Source organism: Pimephales promelas, chromosome 7 (genome assembly GCF_988280905.1).
Source record: "Pimephales promelas chromosome 7, fPimPro1.hap1.1, whole genome shotgun sequence".
In the NCBI taxonomy this organism is placed as follows: Eukaryota; Metazoa; Chordata; class Actinopteri; order Cypriniformes; family Leuciscidae; genus Pimephales; species Pimephales promelas.
Window position 1 is genome coordinate 29,434,384 of NC_142775.1, and position 17,713 is coordinate 29,452,096.

The following is a 17,713-nucleotide window of genomic DNA, read 5'->3' on the forward strand; positions in this document are numbered from 1 at the left end:
TATGTAGCCTATGCTTTTATTCGGGCAGCAGCTTCCTACAGAGGGTTCATGTACTCTCAACCGGAAGTGATTCATTCTCCGTCTCAGTGTTGTCGTTGCGTGGCCAATCAATGGCGGACGGAGCCTGTGCGTTTGTCTGGTAAACGTAGCATACGTTTTGCACAAAATACAGGCCTACTCGAATACAAATTAGGCAATCAAATATTTTTTTGTTGCTTTTTCGACCCAGCTCAGATCTGCGCCCGTCAGCATGGATGTGAATTTGACCATCTCTCTGATGCGGGGCCAAATGGGCGCTGTCATAGAGAAAGCCGTGAACGTCGCGGTGGAGACTGTGTTAGGAGAGATGATCCGGGTGGTCGGGCTCAAATTTGAGGAGATTAAACGGGAGATGACTGCTAAAGAGAAGGAGAATGAGAACATCCGGAGAATGTTGGAGACGTCCCGCTGTCAGATGAAAACAATGCGCAAGTACATTAGCGTCCTGGCTGCTAAAGACGCTAACCATAGACTGTATCAGGGAGATGGTGACATGGTGTTTTCCACAGGGATGCACTGCAGAAGAGTCCAGACGAGCACTGTGTCAGTGTGTACCAAAGCCCCAAACCCCTTTCCAAGACCGAGAGTCACTGAACCTGCCCCTGTAGCTGGTCCCTCATGGGTGAGACATCAGATGAACATGCCCAAAGAAACCTTAAGAAATGAGAATAACATTACTGATTTCCACATTGAAGAGATCCATGGATCATCAGTTAATAAAGGTATGCAACATCAGCTGATAAACATGTATTGGTGATGCAGTAACCTTTTCATATTCTCATCATGTATTAGTTAAAAATAACAAAGATGAGAGAGATGTTTTTTTTTTTATTTAATTACTTTGGTTTGAGGGAGTATTGTATTTTTTGCCGCTAAAATAAAACAGGCAATTTATCAAGAAATATTCCAGATGTTTTTTTTTTTTCTCTGAATGTTTTCTTGGCAATATCACTTTTAATTGGAACAGTTCCATGACATTTTTTTTTTTTCTGGAAACATTTCTAGCTAGGTATTAGAAATTCATTAGAATACATTTGTGATGTTTTGTTGAATTATTTTGTTTGTCTTGCGCTTTAAACATTCTATTATGTTTAAATAAATTACAGAAATGGGTGGGGTTGGTTGTCCAAATTTCAGGTGTCAATCCCTTATTTAGCAACTCTAGCTCTTTATTTCCATCCTGTTGGGTTACATCTTTTTCATTTTCTTGCCATTGTGTAAATACTAACCACAAATATCACCACAAAACAACAAACGTCCACATGAATATGCAAGAAAAGCACTAAGGGGTTGTTTACATGAAGGAAACACTTCTGTACACTACACTTTTATAGTAATACCTCCATAAAATATAAATACCCAAACATATTCCTTTTTAAGAAGTCACAGATCAAAAGGTTCTGCATAACAGGAATGAACAATACTATTCCATGATTTGTAATAGGTGGATACATGCAAAGGTACTTTGTTGAAAATTGATGGATTGCAGCCAGACACGCACTCAACACTAAATACACCACTACTCCACAATAAAGTATTATATATATATTAGATTAGTTCACTTTAAAAAAAAACTTTTGCTGATAATTTGCTCACCCCCGTCATCCAAGATGTCCATGTCTTTCTTTATTCAGTCGAAAAGAAATTAATTAAATCATTCAAAAACCTTAATTTCTTTTCGACTGAAGAAAGAAAGACGTGGACATCTTGTATGACATGGGGGTCAGTAAATTATCAGTTTAGGAATTTTGTAATATGCCAATTATTTCCAATCAGGCAGTGTGTATTATACTTTCCTAATGTTTTCTCTCAACTCAACAGAAAGTGACTTTTGTTGTTTCCATAGTTGGTAACTCAAGCCCTCACCTGGTGGACAGTCAGGGGCTTCTGTCAGAGACCAGTGATCCAATATGGGGTCAAACCCCTCTGGCCCCTGCAGAGACTGGGCACACAGACATGCCCGACAACAGCGTCCTCTCTGCACCCATGATGGCAGACCCAAGCATGACATCCCAGACCACAAGCACAAGTACAGTGACCTTTGGAGCACCATCGCTGAAGATCAAACAGGAGGAGGCAGAGGTTGAAATTGTCTGTGTGAAGGATGAACCTGCAGAGGCTGGCAACATGTCTAGGCTTGAATATTCCAACCCTGAACTGCAACATCAAGTGGGGGAACCAGAGCTTGGGCTCTCACTAGATCTACCTGCATCGTTTCAAGCTCTTCAGAGTCCAGGCACTTCAGCAGACCTTGCAATCCCAGCATTCAACATGGACCCAACCACCTGTAAGTATAAAATTTAAATTTTTTTTTACACCGGTTTATTTGGGGTATTATGAACATGTATTCTTTTCTCAGGCTTTTAAATCCCAGATATCACAAGTATGTCGCCAAGACATGTTTTTTAAGTATGGTTGACAAAAAATGATTGCTTAAAAGCTTAATTCCATTTTTAGGGCCCGAGCACTAACAGTGCGAGGACCCTATTGAAACTGTTAGGATTATTTTTTTTTTTTTTTATTTTTTTTTCTTTTTTTTTTTTTCTGCAAAGTAAGTGCCATTTTCGGGGCCGCAACATGCTCAAAAACTCACCAAATTTTGCACGCATGTCAGGACTGGTGAAAAATTTCGTATTTTGTGGGTTTCGCAGATGGGCGGGGCAAAATGGCACGCTAGCGCCACCTAGAAAATTGGAAAAAATTAGCCCCTCGTCCACGTTCAACCTACATGCACGAAATTTGGTGGGGACGTGTATCATATCAAGTCGCACAAAAAAGCCTCAAGAACCCATACCCTAAACTCGACAGGAGGTCCGCCATTTTGAATTTGGCGGCCATTTTTGGACGATTTACAGACTCCGTACTTTAACGAACTCCTCCTAGGGATTTAGTCGGATCAACTTCAAATTTCTGCTGTACCTTCTAAAGGCATTGACGATGTAAAGTTGTGCTATCTGCGCGTTTTCGTCGATGGGCGTGTCCGTGGCGTCGATGATTCGCCATGAAACAGGAAGTTGTAGTAACTTGCCTGTAAATGCCCAGATCTACACGAAATTTTACACATTTGACAAGAGTCCCGCCCTGAACAAATCTACATGCCGACATTCACCCACATTCATAGCGCCACCTAGTGGCAAGAGGAAGTGACATTTAACGAAGCAGCCCCCGTCGCATGTTTGACCGACATGTACGAAATTTCTGTGGTACATCTACCATGTCCAGACGCACAGAAAAGTCTCTTGGAGCGATGCCCTAAACTCAACAGGAAGTCAGCCATTTCTAATTTTACCGCCATTTTTGGATGATTTACTCATTATGTACTTTAACTAACTCCTCCTAGGGCTTTAGTCGGATCGCCTTCAAATTTCTGCTGTGCCTTCTAAAGGCATTGACGATGAAAAGTTGTGCTATCTGCGCGTTTTCGTCGACGGGCGTGTCCGTGGCGTCGATGATTCGCCATGAAACAGGAAGTTGTAGTAACTTGGCTGTAAATGCCCAGATCTGCACGAAATTTAACACATTTGACAAGAGTCCCGCCCTGATCAAATCTACATGCTGACATTCACCCACAGTCATAGCGCCACCTGCTGGCAACAGGAAGTGGCCTTTAACGAAGCAGCGTGGCAAATGCACAGCCGCACTGGCTGAGCTGCAGAAAATGAAACGCGGCCGCCTCAGACCCCGACGTGCTACAGGTGCGAGGGCCCGCCCATCGCTGCTTGCAGCTTTAATTATTTATAGTTTTTATTTTATATACTGGACAAGGGAATAATAATGAAAGTATGATGTTTTTATAAAGCTGATTTTTTATACAGCTTGTAATGAAATGAAAAAAAAAACAAAACAAGAAATTCCCTGACTTCCATGAAAGCAAGATTTTTGTGTGAAGGACTGGAAAATCTATAGGATGTGACATTTATGCGCACTCTCAAGATCCACTTTTCTGTTCAATGACACATGAAATGAATGCAAATACAACATTCAGGATCATGCTGAAAGAGCTATTGTATACCGTAATGTGAACTTGTCATTCAAAGAAAAGGGATTAAAGGGTTCAGTCAGCCAAAAATTAAAATTCTGTCAGTATTTTTTCACCCTCATGTTGTCCCAAACCACCCCATCACCGGGGGTGATGTTTTATCCTCTTTGTCGTCATAGTTCCCCACTTTGAAAAACAAGTCTTTGCTGAGCCTGGTGTCAATAAAAGCTTTTATTTGACTAACAAGGACGTTTTCAGTTCTAAAACTTACAGGATATTCTTATAATATGATGACCTAGATGTCAAAAGCTCAAGGAAAATTTGAGTTCTCAGTTCATCACCCCTTTAAATTACATCTATTCATTATATAAAGCGATCATGACTCTTTAGAGAACTTTAGTTAAACAGTTTGATACATATGGATTTCGTTTATGATCCATTTATGAACATTTTAAAGCGTCAGAGTTTTGGGTGAATAGTCTTTCAATGGAGGAACAGAAGTCAATCAGATTTCATTAAAAAGTATCTTCATTTGTATTCTGAAGATGAATTTGAGGCATTATGGGTTTGGAATGACATGCGTTTGAGTAAATGATGAAAGCCTTCTAAACTTGTTTTTTTCAAAATTCTTATTAAATTGCAAGAAATTTAAAGTTCTGATCTGTGGTCAGACTGATTTTACTGAAGTGAAAGTGCACCAAAAAACGATTATGAAAATGACAAAGTGCTTTATTTTACGTCAGTCAAGACAAAGCTTTTATAATTACGTAAAAACTAATATAACCATTTAGAATTAACCAATGAAACCAATACAATACAAAATCTCACTTACTTTTCATTAAAAGTAAACTCTATGACTTTGTGACTGTATGACAAATATCCTAAAACAACATCTAAGGGGAAATATTTCTGATAAATTATCTGATCCTGTGGTTAGAGGTATATTTTTGTTTTGACACTTGCTTTTGATTTTGTGGTCCAAACCTGTCGGCCACAGACCTCTTTTCACATTGTTTGACTCGGATGTTTACCTCCGTATCGTAGTAAGAAGACAATGCACTAACAATGGAAATCATGATTATCTTCACAAGTACCAATGGTTTATCACTGGTTTTACAATCAAAACTTACAAACACCTGCCTTGGATATGTTGTGAAAGAGATGCAAAGAGTGAAAGTTGCTTTTGCCAATTTCTACAGAAGAGCAGCAGTGAGAAATTCATGAGCTGTTCATAATCACAACTTTGGCTGTATTGCTTTAATACCAGTTGCAAACGTGTCCTGCAATCCACATGAACTGTACCTTACCTGTTGTTTAGTAGGTTAGCTCAATACTCAATACTCAGTTTTGCGGTCTGAGGACTTTGGTTTATGACAGTGACGCTGATGCTGTTATAAGCCATTTTTAGTCGTACACTAACTTCAACCCTGTAACGCAGAATTAAGGTTTGAAAATTACTTGAAATGGTCACAATATCAATATTAACAGTACTCACGAAAGGCTCATTGTACATATGATGAATTCATACATATCAAGTCATGCTGAGTTTAAAGAATCTATTCATTTGGAATATGGAGAAGCTGAGCAAGTCTTCATATTGAAATCCTTTTTTCAGACTCTGTAATGGCAAAAACAGCTGCTGAAAAACAGAGAGCATACAGGGCGAGAAGGGATGCTGATCCTGACCGCAGGGAAAGGTACCTCCGAACTGAGCGAGAGAGGTGGAGAAGAGATGTTGAGACAGGGAAAAAGAAGAAAATTGGTGACCTGTGTGAGAAGGCTCAGAGATGGAGGCGTAAGCAGTGGAGAGAAGCCAAAGAACGACAGAAGAGGAAACCATTTTTCAAAATAATTCCCTCCCCTCCAGTCAGCCCCGAACCTAGTCTGATGGTATTACTGCAACCCCGAAGAGGACCTCAGACAGACTGACAAGTCAGGGTCAGGACGTCCCATGTGCAACTCTTCATGGCCTTACCTAATCCAGCATAGCCTTAAAAGTGAGGTGATCATAAAAGCACTTGAGTCCATCAACATTGAGGCTCCATCGGGTGCTCATTCAGGCACCAAGTAAAATGACTTGTGACTAAGTCAATGAGCTGCACAATATTTCAGATGGAACTGGAAGAGAGATAGGAGAGAGACTGAGATTCTGGGTAATCCATTGTTTATGATGGATCTTCACCTCCACTGACTGAACCTTGTGACAGCTTGGGCCATGCTAAATGAATATGTTACTCTTTATATTACATTTGTTCTGCTTTGAGGTACTTTGTAATGAGTGGTCAAAATAAATGAATTCATGTACGATTGAATCGATTAATGTATATTTCATTAACAGAAGGCACTTCAACCCTGTTATCATTTTCAACTCTGTTGAATTGAATTCAGCCCATTGGATAATATTCTGCGTCATCTGAAGTAACCAGTAAATAGCATTACTGAATATCTTTAGAATACTCAATCATGTTTAAACTGTAACAGGAATATATTTAATGTTTTTTTTTTTCCAATGAATAACATTAGATAACTTGGTAATTTGGGCCTGAGGTTCTTCTTGAGACCAGCAATAATATTTTCATGCAATAATGAAGGTTGATTATTTCATGAAAATGGTATTTAAATGTTTTATTTAATGTTTTATTTGAAAAGGCCAGGTACACAGCGCATCCGTTTCTGAGAGTTTGTTTACTACCGTACTGTGACCTTGAAGTTACATCATTACATTTTTTTCATAGCACAGGCCAGATCATGGAATACTTTGCTCAAAAAAAAAAAAAAAATTAAAGGAGCTTTCTGTGAATGAGACTGATAATCATTTACTAATGCATGTTCATGTTAAAATTGTCAGAATTAAAAAAACAAAAAACAAATTCAAGCTGTTCATGTTTTAATACACATCGCAAGTCATTCAATGAAGGGGAATCACAAGAGAAATGCATCAACATGAACAGGTGAGTCTAACTGCTTTACTTGAACTTTAAAACTTTAAAAGGTCACCGTGTTTATCATATATTAAGACTTCTAATTACTGAACCAACATTCATGGTTTTAAGACCATTTGTTTTATTTCTGTACATTTAACATTTCAGAATAGTTTTTAAATTTATATCATTTCAAGGTATGTTAATATAGGTTTGGATAAGATGACTTACTTTAAAGGTAACAGGGCTGATGGTAACAGAGTTCAGCTAGACAAGAAAAGGTCATGACACAATATGCTTATTGAGAGAATTGAATGTAAAAACTCAATCATTTTCAATAGTCAGACCAGCGATTACTGTACAAAATGGTAACAGGGTTGAAAGAAGCATAAAAAGGAAACATGTCCTTGCCGAGTTTATGTTGCCATTTAGACCAAATCCTATAATCTATGACACAATTTAAATAAGAGTTAGGAGAGCGTTATGATGGCAACAGGGTTGAAATGTAACCTGAGGACTAACTTTTAACCTAAATCGACAAATATATTAAGAATAAAGGCTAGCTTTTACTTGTTTATATTTGTTTTAAATCTAATGTGTGTGTTTGCTAAGCAGAAGTTAAAAAGAAAGCTGGGGACCAACAGACAGACAAAGAAAATTCAAACTATTGTCTGTTCTCCGTTTACAAAAATGGCTGTAATTATGCATAGTGAAAGTATCCCTTGTTAAAGTCACTGTAGTTTTTGAAGAAGTTTGGGTCAGTTTTATTTTTTATTTGATTAAATTGTTTAATTTAAGCTGCTTTTCAACACAAATTTAACAACGGCCAAATCAATTTCTTTGTTTTTCTGTAATGGATTACTGTTAGACAATTCGAAGGTTTTCATGTTTGTAAATTTGTTTTACAGCCATGTCAGATGCGAGCCCGGAGAGTTTTGAAAATAATAAATGTACAGGTAAGTTTAATCCCTTCATTTACAATGTCGAGTCAAGCTCATACATTTATACAGGTTTACTGTTCAGTGTCAGTCCCAGCTAAATCACCTGTGGTTTTGCAGCTGAAGAGAGGGCTATTCTTGAGTGGCAGGGAGAAATGGACTGGAAAATCAACCACCTGACTGCTTTAGTTCAGTGTCTTGTTGGGAACCAGCACTTTGAACCCCAACTGCAGACGGAGGACGAAGATGAGGATTGTGTCTTGCCTCTGATGTCAATGGAGGATCTTGACCGGTTGGAGCAAACGCTTCTAGACAGAGGGAAAATGCAGAAATTGGTAAGATTCGTTGGAATTATCTAAATAAAGCAGTTTTTGGTGATTTTTTTAATTTACATGCTACATTCAATCTCTGCTTTAGTTGAACAGATTGTCTGTTAGTGGAGGTCAAACTATGAAAAAGACCGTGGGGAGAATTTGCAACAAGGTCTTTTCCTCAAACGTGGCCAAACAGCTCAACTGGTGCGGACGTGGAGACAAGCGAGGCTTGAGAAAAACAAATATTGGAGTACTGATAATAGGTATGACTACTCTATGATAACATGATCTGTTATCATAGTAACAGATCTCAGTCAATTCACATATGAATTAATTTTAATTTTACCATTTGCAATGAATTGCTCTATAATTTGTTCCACTTGTGCTGACTGAAATTTTACAATTGCATACATAAACACATTCAGACTTGTCTGTTCAGGTAAAGTCAAGTAATAAATGAACTTTGTTTCTTTGTAAACTAATAATTTTACATATTTAACATACAGCTGCAGCTATGAGGAACAGTGCCCTCCTGACTCCCACAGAAGCAGAGGCAGAGAAATGCATCAAAGACTACCTGCGTTTGGCCCCAGGAAGGACATCCTCCTAATCTATTGTAAAAATGTTGGTTTTGATTGATACATTGCTTGTACAAATAATTACTGTATTGCATACTGTTAAATAAATATTCTAATAACTACTTGATCTATTGTTCAGTAGTAGTAAATTAGGGTTATAAAAGTGTCCATTTTTTTAAATCAATATTTTGAAAACAGCAGGGCCCGTATTCATAAAGATACTAAGAATCCTCTCAGAAAACTCTTAATTTAGCTTAAAAATATTTTACGTAGGAGTCTTAGCTTAAGAGCGATTCAGGACCAATCTGAGAGCAACTCTGAAAAAGACAAAAACGTTCCAATTGGATTTTTCTTTTCATTTCTCATCAACATAACATTCTCAGAATCTCACATACAAATATGTCTTAGAAAAATTCTATAATAGTTTACTGATGCCTCTTGTTAAATTGTTTTCATACAATTTTGTTCTTGGCAGCAAAATGTCTTGCAGGTCAAGGGGGTTTAATTATTTTGATTGCAACTGTAAATGTCCTAATTGAACTTAAGGTCTAGTCCTGGCTGAATCTAAGCCTTGTCTAGGAAAACTGGGCTTGAGTTTAAACTTTTCCCATGGTGTGAAAATGGCAAATATTCCATATAATCTTTCAAGTAATATCATATATATATATTAAAAAAACTATGAAACTACGTCAGGTTATATTGTAAAACCAAATGCATTTTGAAAACGTAGATATCTTTGCTTTTGTGAATCTGAAACTTGCTTAGCAAACATTGATGATAAGATACTCGGTTACCAGTTATCAGGAAACTGACAGGATGTGATGTTGCAGTCAGCAGCCAAAACAGTGTTCAGGAGAGGAAAAAGCTGACGTGTAACATTAAAACCATTGCTTTCAATACTCGTGTCGGAGCTGCGTTTGCACGGAATCACAACAGATCTGGCGGTTCGTCAATTTCATGTGAATTGTGATTCATTTTGTGCCACCCCGTGACTCGGCACATGTGGCACTGTCTTAAAGTGAACACTGCCTGTTTAATAATGCGTTATAATAAGTTTCAGAGGGCTTCTGTGACATTTCACTGTGCATCTTTTAGGTTTGAGGGTGTTTGTGTATATTTTACTTTTTAGTTACTTGATCATAAAGTAGTTTTGAGATGGGCTTCAGTTGGCCCAAGTCAATATTGAGTACTTATGAGCGTAATTGTAAATTATATTAACATCATATAAAACAATAACATGCTGCTATTACTTGAAATAGTGGCTCAAAATTTGATGAGGTTTAAATATTTGTATAAATATTTAATCTCTCACCTCTCTGCCCATATTTAGATGATGACTCTCAGCTGTGTGTGGGAGGGGTCCAAAAGCAGGTGCGTCCGAGACGTAAGGACCTTAACCTGTATGAAGAGTACAAACGCAGCAGAACTCTGAGTCTAAGAGGCCGGAACACAAACCGAGGGATTGGTACAAACCGACGGCGTGAGCTGGAGCAGACTCTACCCCAGGCTCTGCTTGCAGACCTGGTAAGAGAAAGAAGAGAAAAGACTCGTCTTCGAGTGGCCCGCTGGCGTGCCAAACGCAAACTACAAGCCTGTTTGATGGCCTCCCAGGCTGCGCAGTTTAACGGCGTTCCAGTGCAGAGTTCACCTGCCCAGCGGGGCGGCCTGATCTCCTCCCGCAGGCGAGGCGGGGTGACTGCGCAGCGAGGTGGTTTTGGATTGAGAAGGGGACTGTCCGATGCTGGGACATATAACCTGCTGCTGCAGTTCGGGCCCAGTCCTACCCAATCAGCACCAGCACATGGCATCAATGAGGGTATGATGCCCTCAGCGCTATCACAGAACAGACCAACTTACCAATGATTCAGGGTTTACCTGCTGGCTGAAACTCACACTAAGTAATGGTGGAACTTGAGAAAAAGTTGTCAAATGGTTAATGAAGTTCCTAAAAAACTTGCAAACCGTTACCCCGTACTGATCTGAGCAAACAAACCTCAAAATAGTTCAACTTTTGGGTTTGCAAACTCAACCAACAATTCTACCTAATTCGATTACATTAAGCATATAACAACAGTGGCTGTAAAATAAAATATATTCTACAATAAAAAAAAAATTTACAGAGAGGAAAATAAGTATTTGAACACCCTGCTATTTCTCACAGTGGACATGCACCTACGATGACAATTTCAGACCCCTCCATGATTTCTAAGTGGGAGAACTTGCAAAATAGCAGGGTGTTCAAATACTTATTTTCCTCACTGTAAATGGGAAACGTACAAAACATATTGTCCTAGGATATTGTGATCATCAGTGAAGAAATTTCACCCTGCGCTCAATGTTAACATGAATGTCCTAGTTATGTTGCCCCATGTAGCTTGTTGAACTGTTTTTGACCATAGTGTTCAGGGTGTTTTTAAATAATAATTTGGTCCATTCGTTAAAATATGCCCATGTTCATCATTGTGGCCTAAATCATTCCAGCAAATGGCACCGTTGGCTAGAACTATCACAGTTGTTGATCAGATTGTTTTGTATGACAGTGTTTTCTAAACTAGCACACAGTGCAAATGTGCTGTACAAGCAGATTAGTGTGTTTGATTTTGAGCAGACTAACGTGGTTTAACAGACACTTGTGTAAAAAAAGTGATGAGTGCTGTTTATAGTGTCGGGAAACGAGTCTGTTTTGGTGGCTGATGTAATGGTATGTTTTGGTGTGAAAAGGTTTTACTGATAAAATGCTCACACATATAGTTATCTAGGTAATGGGGAAAACTGTAAACCAAGAGCTGGATCAGGTTTGGTATCGATTCATTTACAGCGCTCTTATTTTATTTATTTTTTTTTAACCACAGTGTCTTACTAAGAAATGTGCAATAAGGCATTGTGACAGTTGCTTCCATAATTCAGCAGCTCAGGACCAAAAGCCACAATACTACGTTAACATTTCACACTTATTATTGTCTTTGAATAAGAACTTTATAAAGGTTTGTTTTTTTTTATTAAAGATTACATTTAATTCATAGTATTCTGAGAAGTGACTTTAAAATTTAGTCAGCTGAGGGAAAACACACTGATATCAATATAAGGCAATACACAATGAGTTTCACAAAAACTAAGAAAATTTATTATAACCCTCACAACTTTACATAGACTCATTTGGGTTATTCTCGCTTGTTTTATGTAATTGTATTTACACAAATGAAAATTGAGTTATTACTGTCATTTTTAATGTCACTATATAATCATGTCTCAAGTTTTGAAGCTCTACAGTAGGATAGTTCAAACGTTTACACTAGGATGTGATTCAAGGTTAATAAACATGTTTTCTACAGGTTTCATGTGCTATGTTCAGTGTTACGCTGTTTAAAGATTATTAAGTGTTTAATGTTGTGTATGTTACAATTGTTGGTGCATAATTAAATAAAATATAAGATTTTAAAATAATATAAGATTGTTCCTAAAATCAACCAAGTCATGCTCCTGAGTAATCATCTACCAGCAGAGCAAATGTTTAAATGTGTGCTTCAAAGCAAATTACATTTGTGCTGCTCCATTGTGCCCAATGACTTTATATGGGTGTTTAATTACCCATTGACAATCTTACTACTGATCGCCCCTGGTAGGGTGTAGAAGATGAGAACCAGGAACAAAGTCACGATCAACAGCACCAGTCCAGCAATGATGTATTTCTTGTAGTTCCCCCAGATCAGGTGAAAGAAGCACTTGAAAGGATTCATAAACCAGGAGAAGGATGTGTCTGGGCGACTAGAGAAAAGAGAGATAATACAATAATTAACATATAATACACAGTGCATACAGTAGAACTACCCACACAACCCAAAAACAAATCATTTCATTTTTTTTATATTTGTATAATTATATTTTGTTCTTATTATATAGGCCTATATACTAACTGATTGGCAATCCTCTAATAATAATGGGAACGAAGTGATAGAGGCTAAGTTCACCCAAAAATGTAAATTTTAAAATTCGTGTTTGGAATGACATGAGGATGAGTAATTAATGCCATGATTTTAATTTTTGGGTTAATTGTCCCTGTATTAGTGTATTAGTCACATTACTTTGGTTTCTCTAGAGGCTCTGGCTCTTTGCGTGCACGCCCCACTGGATTTTTCTCTGCCTCTTCAGCTGTCACCAGGTGGAATTCCGCTTCTACCTTTCCCTATGGAAAGAAAACAGTGTAAATAATATCATAGTTTTACTAGGTCACATCATATTTGTGTAAATGCACAGTACAATATATCCTATTGTTTTGTACAGAACAAAATTCTTCTCATGTAATTGCATTAAAAATACATTAGTCAAAGTTTCGATTGTCCATATGCTTGCAAACATGGAGTAATTGAGGTTCAGATTAAGAATTTACTTCATATTTTTTTCACTGAAATAATTCAATTCACACACTGTGAGTTCGCCAGCTTTAATGAAGGGCCACCAGCCTTTGGAGCGTTTCTGCTGAAAGATAGAGATGTTCTCTGTGGTTACGGTCAGCATTTCCATCTTACAAGCTTTAGCTGATTTGGCTCCATGTGGAAACCCATGCAGGTCCAACTCCACTGAGCCTGAGAAAAACACAAATGTTTTTCGTCAAGTATAAACAGCAAATACGTTGAGCCAAGGTTTCTGCTATTGTAAGCTAGCAGGGCACTTCTAGGGAGGACGTGATGCAATGCATATAATAAGATGATAAGCGAGAGAGATTTCTTACCCAGGAAGTCATCAGAAGAAAGCCTCTCAAAGTCCCACACCTGCATAACAAGAACTGCAGGGATCTTCTGTTCAGTTTTGTCCAGAGAGTAGATGCTTTCTCGCTTTTGTACCACCACCACTTTCTCAGCTGGCAGGTAGTTAAAGGGGAACACAAAGCGCCAGTTGAAGTTGCCTTCTCCAGTCAGAGAGTTGTAATGGACATCAGTTTCCTGGCCGTCATCTTCAAGACCCTTTAACCACCTGAAGGAAAACAATTTGAGTCTTTTATGCTCACCATGGCTGCATTTATTTGATCAGAGATACAGTAAAAGTAATATTGTGAAATTTTATTACAATTTAAAATAGCTGTTTTCTATTTTTTTTTAATGTAATTTATTCCTGTGATGTGATTCTCTTCAGTGCCACATGATTCATAAATAATTCTAATATTTTGATTTGCTGTTTAAGAAAGATTTGTCATTATTATCTATATTGAAAACAGTTGTGATGTTTATTATGTGATGATATTTTACAGCAATTGTGATATTTTTAGCATTCTTTGGTGAATAGAAAGTTCAAAAGAACACCATTTAAATCTTTTGTAACATTGTAAATGTCTTCACTGACACTTTAGATCTATTTATTGAGTCACTGGAGAATAATTTCTTTCAAAAAAAAATCTGACTGACCCCAAACTCTTGCAGACGTTTTCAATATATAAAAAAACTAAACATTTTCCGTTGATTGTGATCTACTAATGTTACCCTTTGACGTAAATGTCACTTGACTGTTGTCCTGTTATGAAGTTGGTGTCCTCTAGTATTACATCTTCAGTGTTCCAGATAATGATTCTCAGTTCATACCTTTATAAAAAAAATTAAACAAATTATTGGATAAACCAGTACTAACTTTACTGCACAACCAAGGTACGATGGTTTTGTGGATCTTCAGCTTACCCTTTGGGTTTGCGAGGGGAAATGTCCACAGGAGGGCCAGGATGAGGCATATCCATTGGAAAAATGTCCACCCACATCTGTAGATGGCCCTGAGGAACATGCAAATGGACAATTATTATGTCACCTTATGCATTCTATAAAGTACATTAAGGTTACATAAACCTCTAACAAACACACATTACCTGGTCTATTCCTGGTTTGTCTTTAAGGTAGAGTGCACGAGTTTCAATATGCTCTGGGACAAGTTTACAGGCCCCACTGGTCATCTCAGACCACCTGTGTAGCACCTTTAGAGCCAAATGCTCATACGACTCCACCATCTGATCTGTGAAGCAGCAGCAAACCCATTGCTCCTTTGGTCATTAATCAACAATCAACATCATGACATTAACCAAACGAGTGACATACCTTCATCAGCAAATACCGTTTTCCCTGTGAAGACTTTGTTTCCTATGGTAATGTGTCCTGGAGAAAAGTGAGGGTTGTCCAGTCTGTTTTCTTTGCAAAGCTTAATCAACAGGTCTGTTGGCTTGATGCAGTCCCTCCATGCATTATAACCCTCACTAGATGACATGAGATCATCAATTGACACGCCAAGAGGGGGCATCAAACTAACTTGATGAGAAGAACTGGATGTTACAATACCAATACTCACATGGCATATTCGGAAGGCAGACCGCAGGTAGCTCGATGCCTGCTGTAAAAACGGTTCTCCAAATCGATCTGTGTTTCTCCAATCAAATCATCCCCACCGACAGTGTCATAGTCATAGATGAGAATAGTTAGCAGGGATTCCTTGGGGAAAGTGGCTTGAAATTCAAAGGATCTGGGCAGGAGAGGTAGATTGAGAGAGAATGAGCCTCAATGAAACAGGTGGTTGATACAATGAGAAATTCACTTTGAAATTTTGATTGTTCACCTTCCAAACACTGGGTTGAGCTGCTTTGGGATGTAATTGACTCTGTCTTTGATCTCAGTTTTCCCAAGTTTTAGCACTATATAAGGGTCTGCTTTGCCATCTGGATCCGCTGGGTGCAGGTTGAAGGCCTTAACATGCATAAAAGTGACAAGTGACTGTAATAATATCTGGTGGTCACTCCTGTTGAACACCTTTAAGACCAGCAAAGCTGCTCAGCAACATTTGCCGATGCTCATAAATCAAACACAAACCAACAGTTTGGGGTTGGTAAGATTTTTTAATGTTTTTGAAAGAACTCCTTTGTGCTTGCTAAGGCTGCATTTTTTTTATTAAAAATATAGTAAAAACATGTGAAATACTAATGCATTCCTTTGATGGTAAAGATGAATTTTCAGTAGTCAATACTGCAGTCTTTAATGTCACACGATCATTCAGAAAAATCTTCCTAACATGCTAATTTGCTGCTCAATAAGCATTTCTTCTTATCAATGTTGAAAACAAATGAATAGAAAGTTTATTTATTTGCAATAGAAATATGTTTTAACATTATAAATGTCTTTAAGTCACTTTTGTTCAATTTAATGCATCCTTCCAAAAAAAAAAATGAATTAAAAAAAAAGTTGTTCTGGTCAATTAACCAAACCAGTAACAGACCAGAAATAACCAAAATCGTCTGTGAACCAGTATGGAAAATTTTCCAGTGACACTAAATCCATTGAAATGCATGAACAAACAATGAGTAACGATTACCAAAAATCAACCAATGACTATGTCAGTTTGCATCAATATTCCTGTATTAAAAAAAATATGAAAAACACTTACTGCAACTATGTACACGCGGATCAAGACCTCTACTGCAGTGTTGGCAGGAATACCCTGGTTTATTTTAAACTGCCCAGAATCCAAATATCCATCCTCCTCCTCGTCATCCGTTTCTGGCAGTTTGCACAGACAGAACCTGCCCTGATGGCACAATCAATGATGGGAAATCTGTGTCCTGGGCCCGTATGTATAAAACCTCTAAAAAAGGCTCTTAGGAATAGTCTTAAGCTTTGACTTTAGTGTCAAAATTATCAGTAAAAAGTAGGACTTTTTCTTTTTTTATTCTAGAGTTAGTTCTAAAACTAACCTTTCCTGTAAGCAATATAAATCTGCTTTGAAACAATCTGTATTGAAAAAAAGGTGACTTGACTTGAAATAAATTTGTGAGATAAATACCTTCACAAGCTTAGTGTCTTGTTCTTCCTCATATTTAAATATATACAATTTTCCTCATAAATTGATGGTTCAAGCAAACATGTAGGGTCATTATTTATTTATTTATTTTTTAAACTCTGTACATCACTTTTGGCCACTACTGTATGTTTGGTGTGGTCAGTGTCACAATAGTGATATTTCAGACCCTGCTTACTGTTGAATGAGCTGAAGTCATTACCAGTGCACTGCTGCGCTTTTCTCAGTCGCCAAAAATGTAATTATTACTTTCATTTCATTGCCATAAATACTTCTTAAAAGTTAGTTACAAAAAGAATACCTTGATGATCAACTCCAATATATCATATTTTTGTTGAAAAGTGCATGGCCTCCTCCTCTCTGCTGCCACTTGTTACTCCTAACTAGGTTAGGATACCTCTCCAGCACCCAAATAATTTAGGAGCTGGGACCAATTCTTGACACTTAGGAACCTTTATGAACCACACTTAATCTTAAATGTAGGAGGAATATGAATAAAATTGTGTAATTCTAAGAATTGTGACAGACTTAAGACTAAAATTTTACTCTGAGTGGCTAGTTTATACATACAGGCCCTGGATCTTAAAAACCCTCCATGTATGTTATGTTGTATGCTCTACATGCAAAACCAGTTTACCTTGAACTTCCCGACAAATCTCTCATCAGCAGAGCCGTCCTCCTCATTGGCCTTTCCTCGATAGAGTTCAAAGGTTTTTACCCAGTCGTCAAAAGGCCCAAACTCCGCCTCCAGCTCTTTGTCATACACCTAGAGTGATTAAAAGGTGAGGCTGCATGTCTGTTTGATGAATACAAATGTAATGTATAGACAGTTTTACAGGGAAACAAATCGGTTACTTAACGTAACCTCGGTTCTCTCTCGATGATGGAACGAGTATTGCGTAAGCTAGCTTGCGCTACGGGAAAGATTAATCTTTTCTGAGAAGTTGAAGCCAAAAAAATCTCCTTTAATTTTGTATCCATTGTCAACGCAGTTTAACTGCAGCAGACCATGAGCGGGCTAGCTAGCAGCTCATTGGTTCGCTCGGGGAGAACTGCTACAGCCTATGAGGGAACTCGGTTGAAGTCGCGGCCGCCAAAACGGCGTTGCCCGAGTCTTTAAATAGTT

At 37.9% G+C, this 17,713-nt stretch overlaps 2 protein-coding genes across 7 annotated transcripts in view; one reads left to right on the top strand and one right to left on the bottom strand.

The window, feature by feature from the left end:
• On the top strand, positions 1 to 11,773 carry LOC120487085 (uncharacterized). 5 transcript variants are annotated; one of them, XM_039683274.2, is made up of 7 exons: positions 66 to 761; positions 1,886 to 2,326; positions 7,848 to 7,895; positions 7,998 to 8,212; positions 8,295 to 8,454; positions 8,698 to 8,815; positions 10,100 to 10,230. In XM_039683274.2, exons 1-6 carry the CDS (start codon positions 251 to 253, stop codon positions 8,799 to 8,801), a joined length of 1,479 nt encoding a protein of 492 aa, XP_039539208.2. In that variant the 5' UTR covers positions 66 to 250; the 3' UTR covers positions 8,802 to 8,815; positions 10,100 to 10,230. The 5 variants fall into 5 exon arrangements, with proteins under 5 accessions (XP_039539210.2, XP_039539208.2, XP_039539209.2 ...); XM_039683275.2 differs by having other exon boundaries at positions 8,698 to 8,807; positions 10,100 to 10,229; XM_039683276.2 differs by lacking the exons at positions 7,848 to 7,895; positions 7,998 to 8,212; positions 8,295 to 8,454; positions 8,698 to 8,815 and having other exon boundaries at positions 1 to 139; positions 230 to 761; positions 10,100 to 11,773.
• Positions 11,597 to 17,713, bottom strand: part of fer1l6 (fer-1 like family member 6) — a 26,481-nt gene continuing 20,364 nt past the window's right edge. For both annotated transcript variants that reach the window (XM_039683272.2, XM_039683271.2), the window contains 12 exons: positions 17,225 to 17,353; positions 16,177 to 16,317; positions 15,355 to 15,482; positions 15,091 to 15,261; positions 14,844 to 14,998; positions 14,618 to 14,760; positions 14,436 to 14,524; positions 14,244 to 14,342; positions 13,499 to 13,740; positions 13,195 to 13,352; positions 12,852 to 12,952; positions 11,597 to 12,534 (listed from right to left, as the gene is read on the bottom strand). In XM_039683272.2, the coding sequence (XP_039539206.2) occupies positions 12,354 to 12,534; positions 12,852 to 12,952; positions 13,195 to 13,352; positions 13,499 to 13,740; positions 14,244 to 14,342; positions 14,436 to 14,524; positions 14,618 to 14,760; positions 14,844 to 14,998; positions 15,091 to 15,261; positions 15,355 to 15,482; positions 16,177 to 16,317; positions 17,225 to 17,353 (1,737 nt within the window). In that variant the 3' untranslated portion in view covers positions 11,597 to 12,353. The remainder of the gene's footprint in view (positions 12,535 to 12,851; positions 12,953 to 13,194; positions 13,353 to 13,498; positions 13,741 to 14,243; positions 14,343 to 14,435; positions 14,525 to 14,617; positions 14,761 to 14,843; positions 14,999 to 15,090; positions 15,262 to 15,354; positions 15,483 to 16,176; positions 16,318 to 17,224; positions 17,354 to 17,713) is intronic.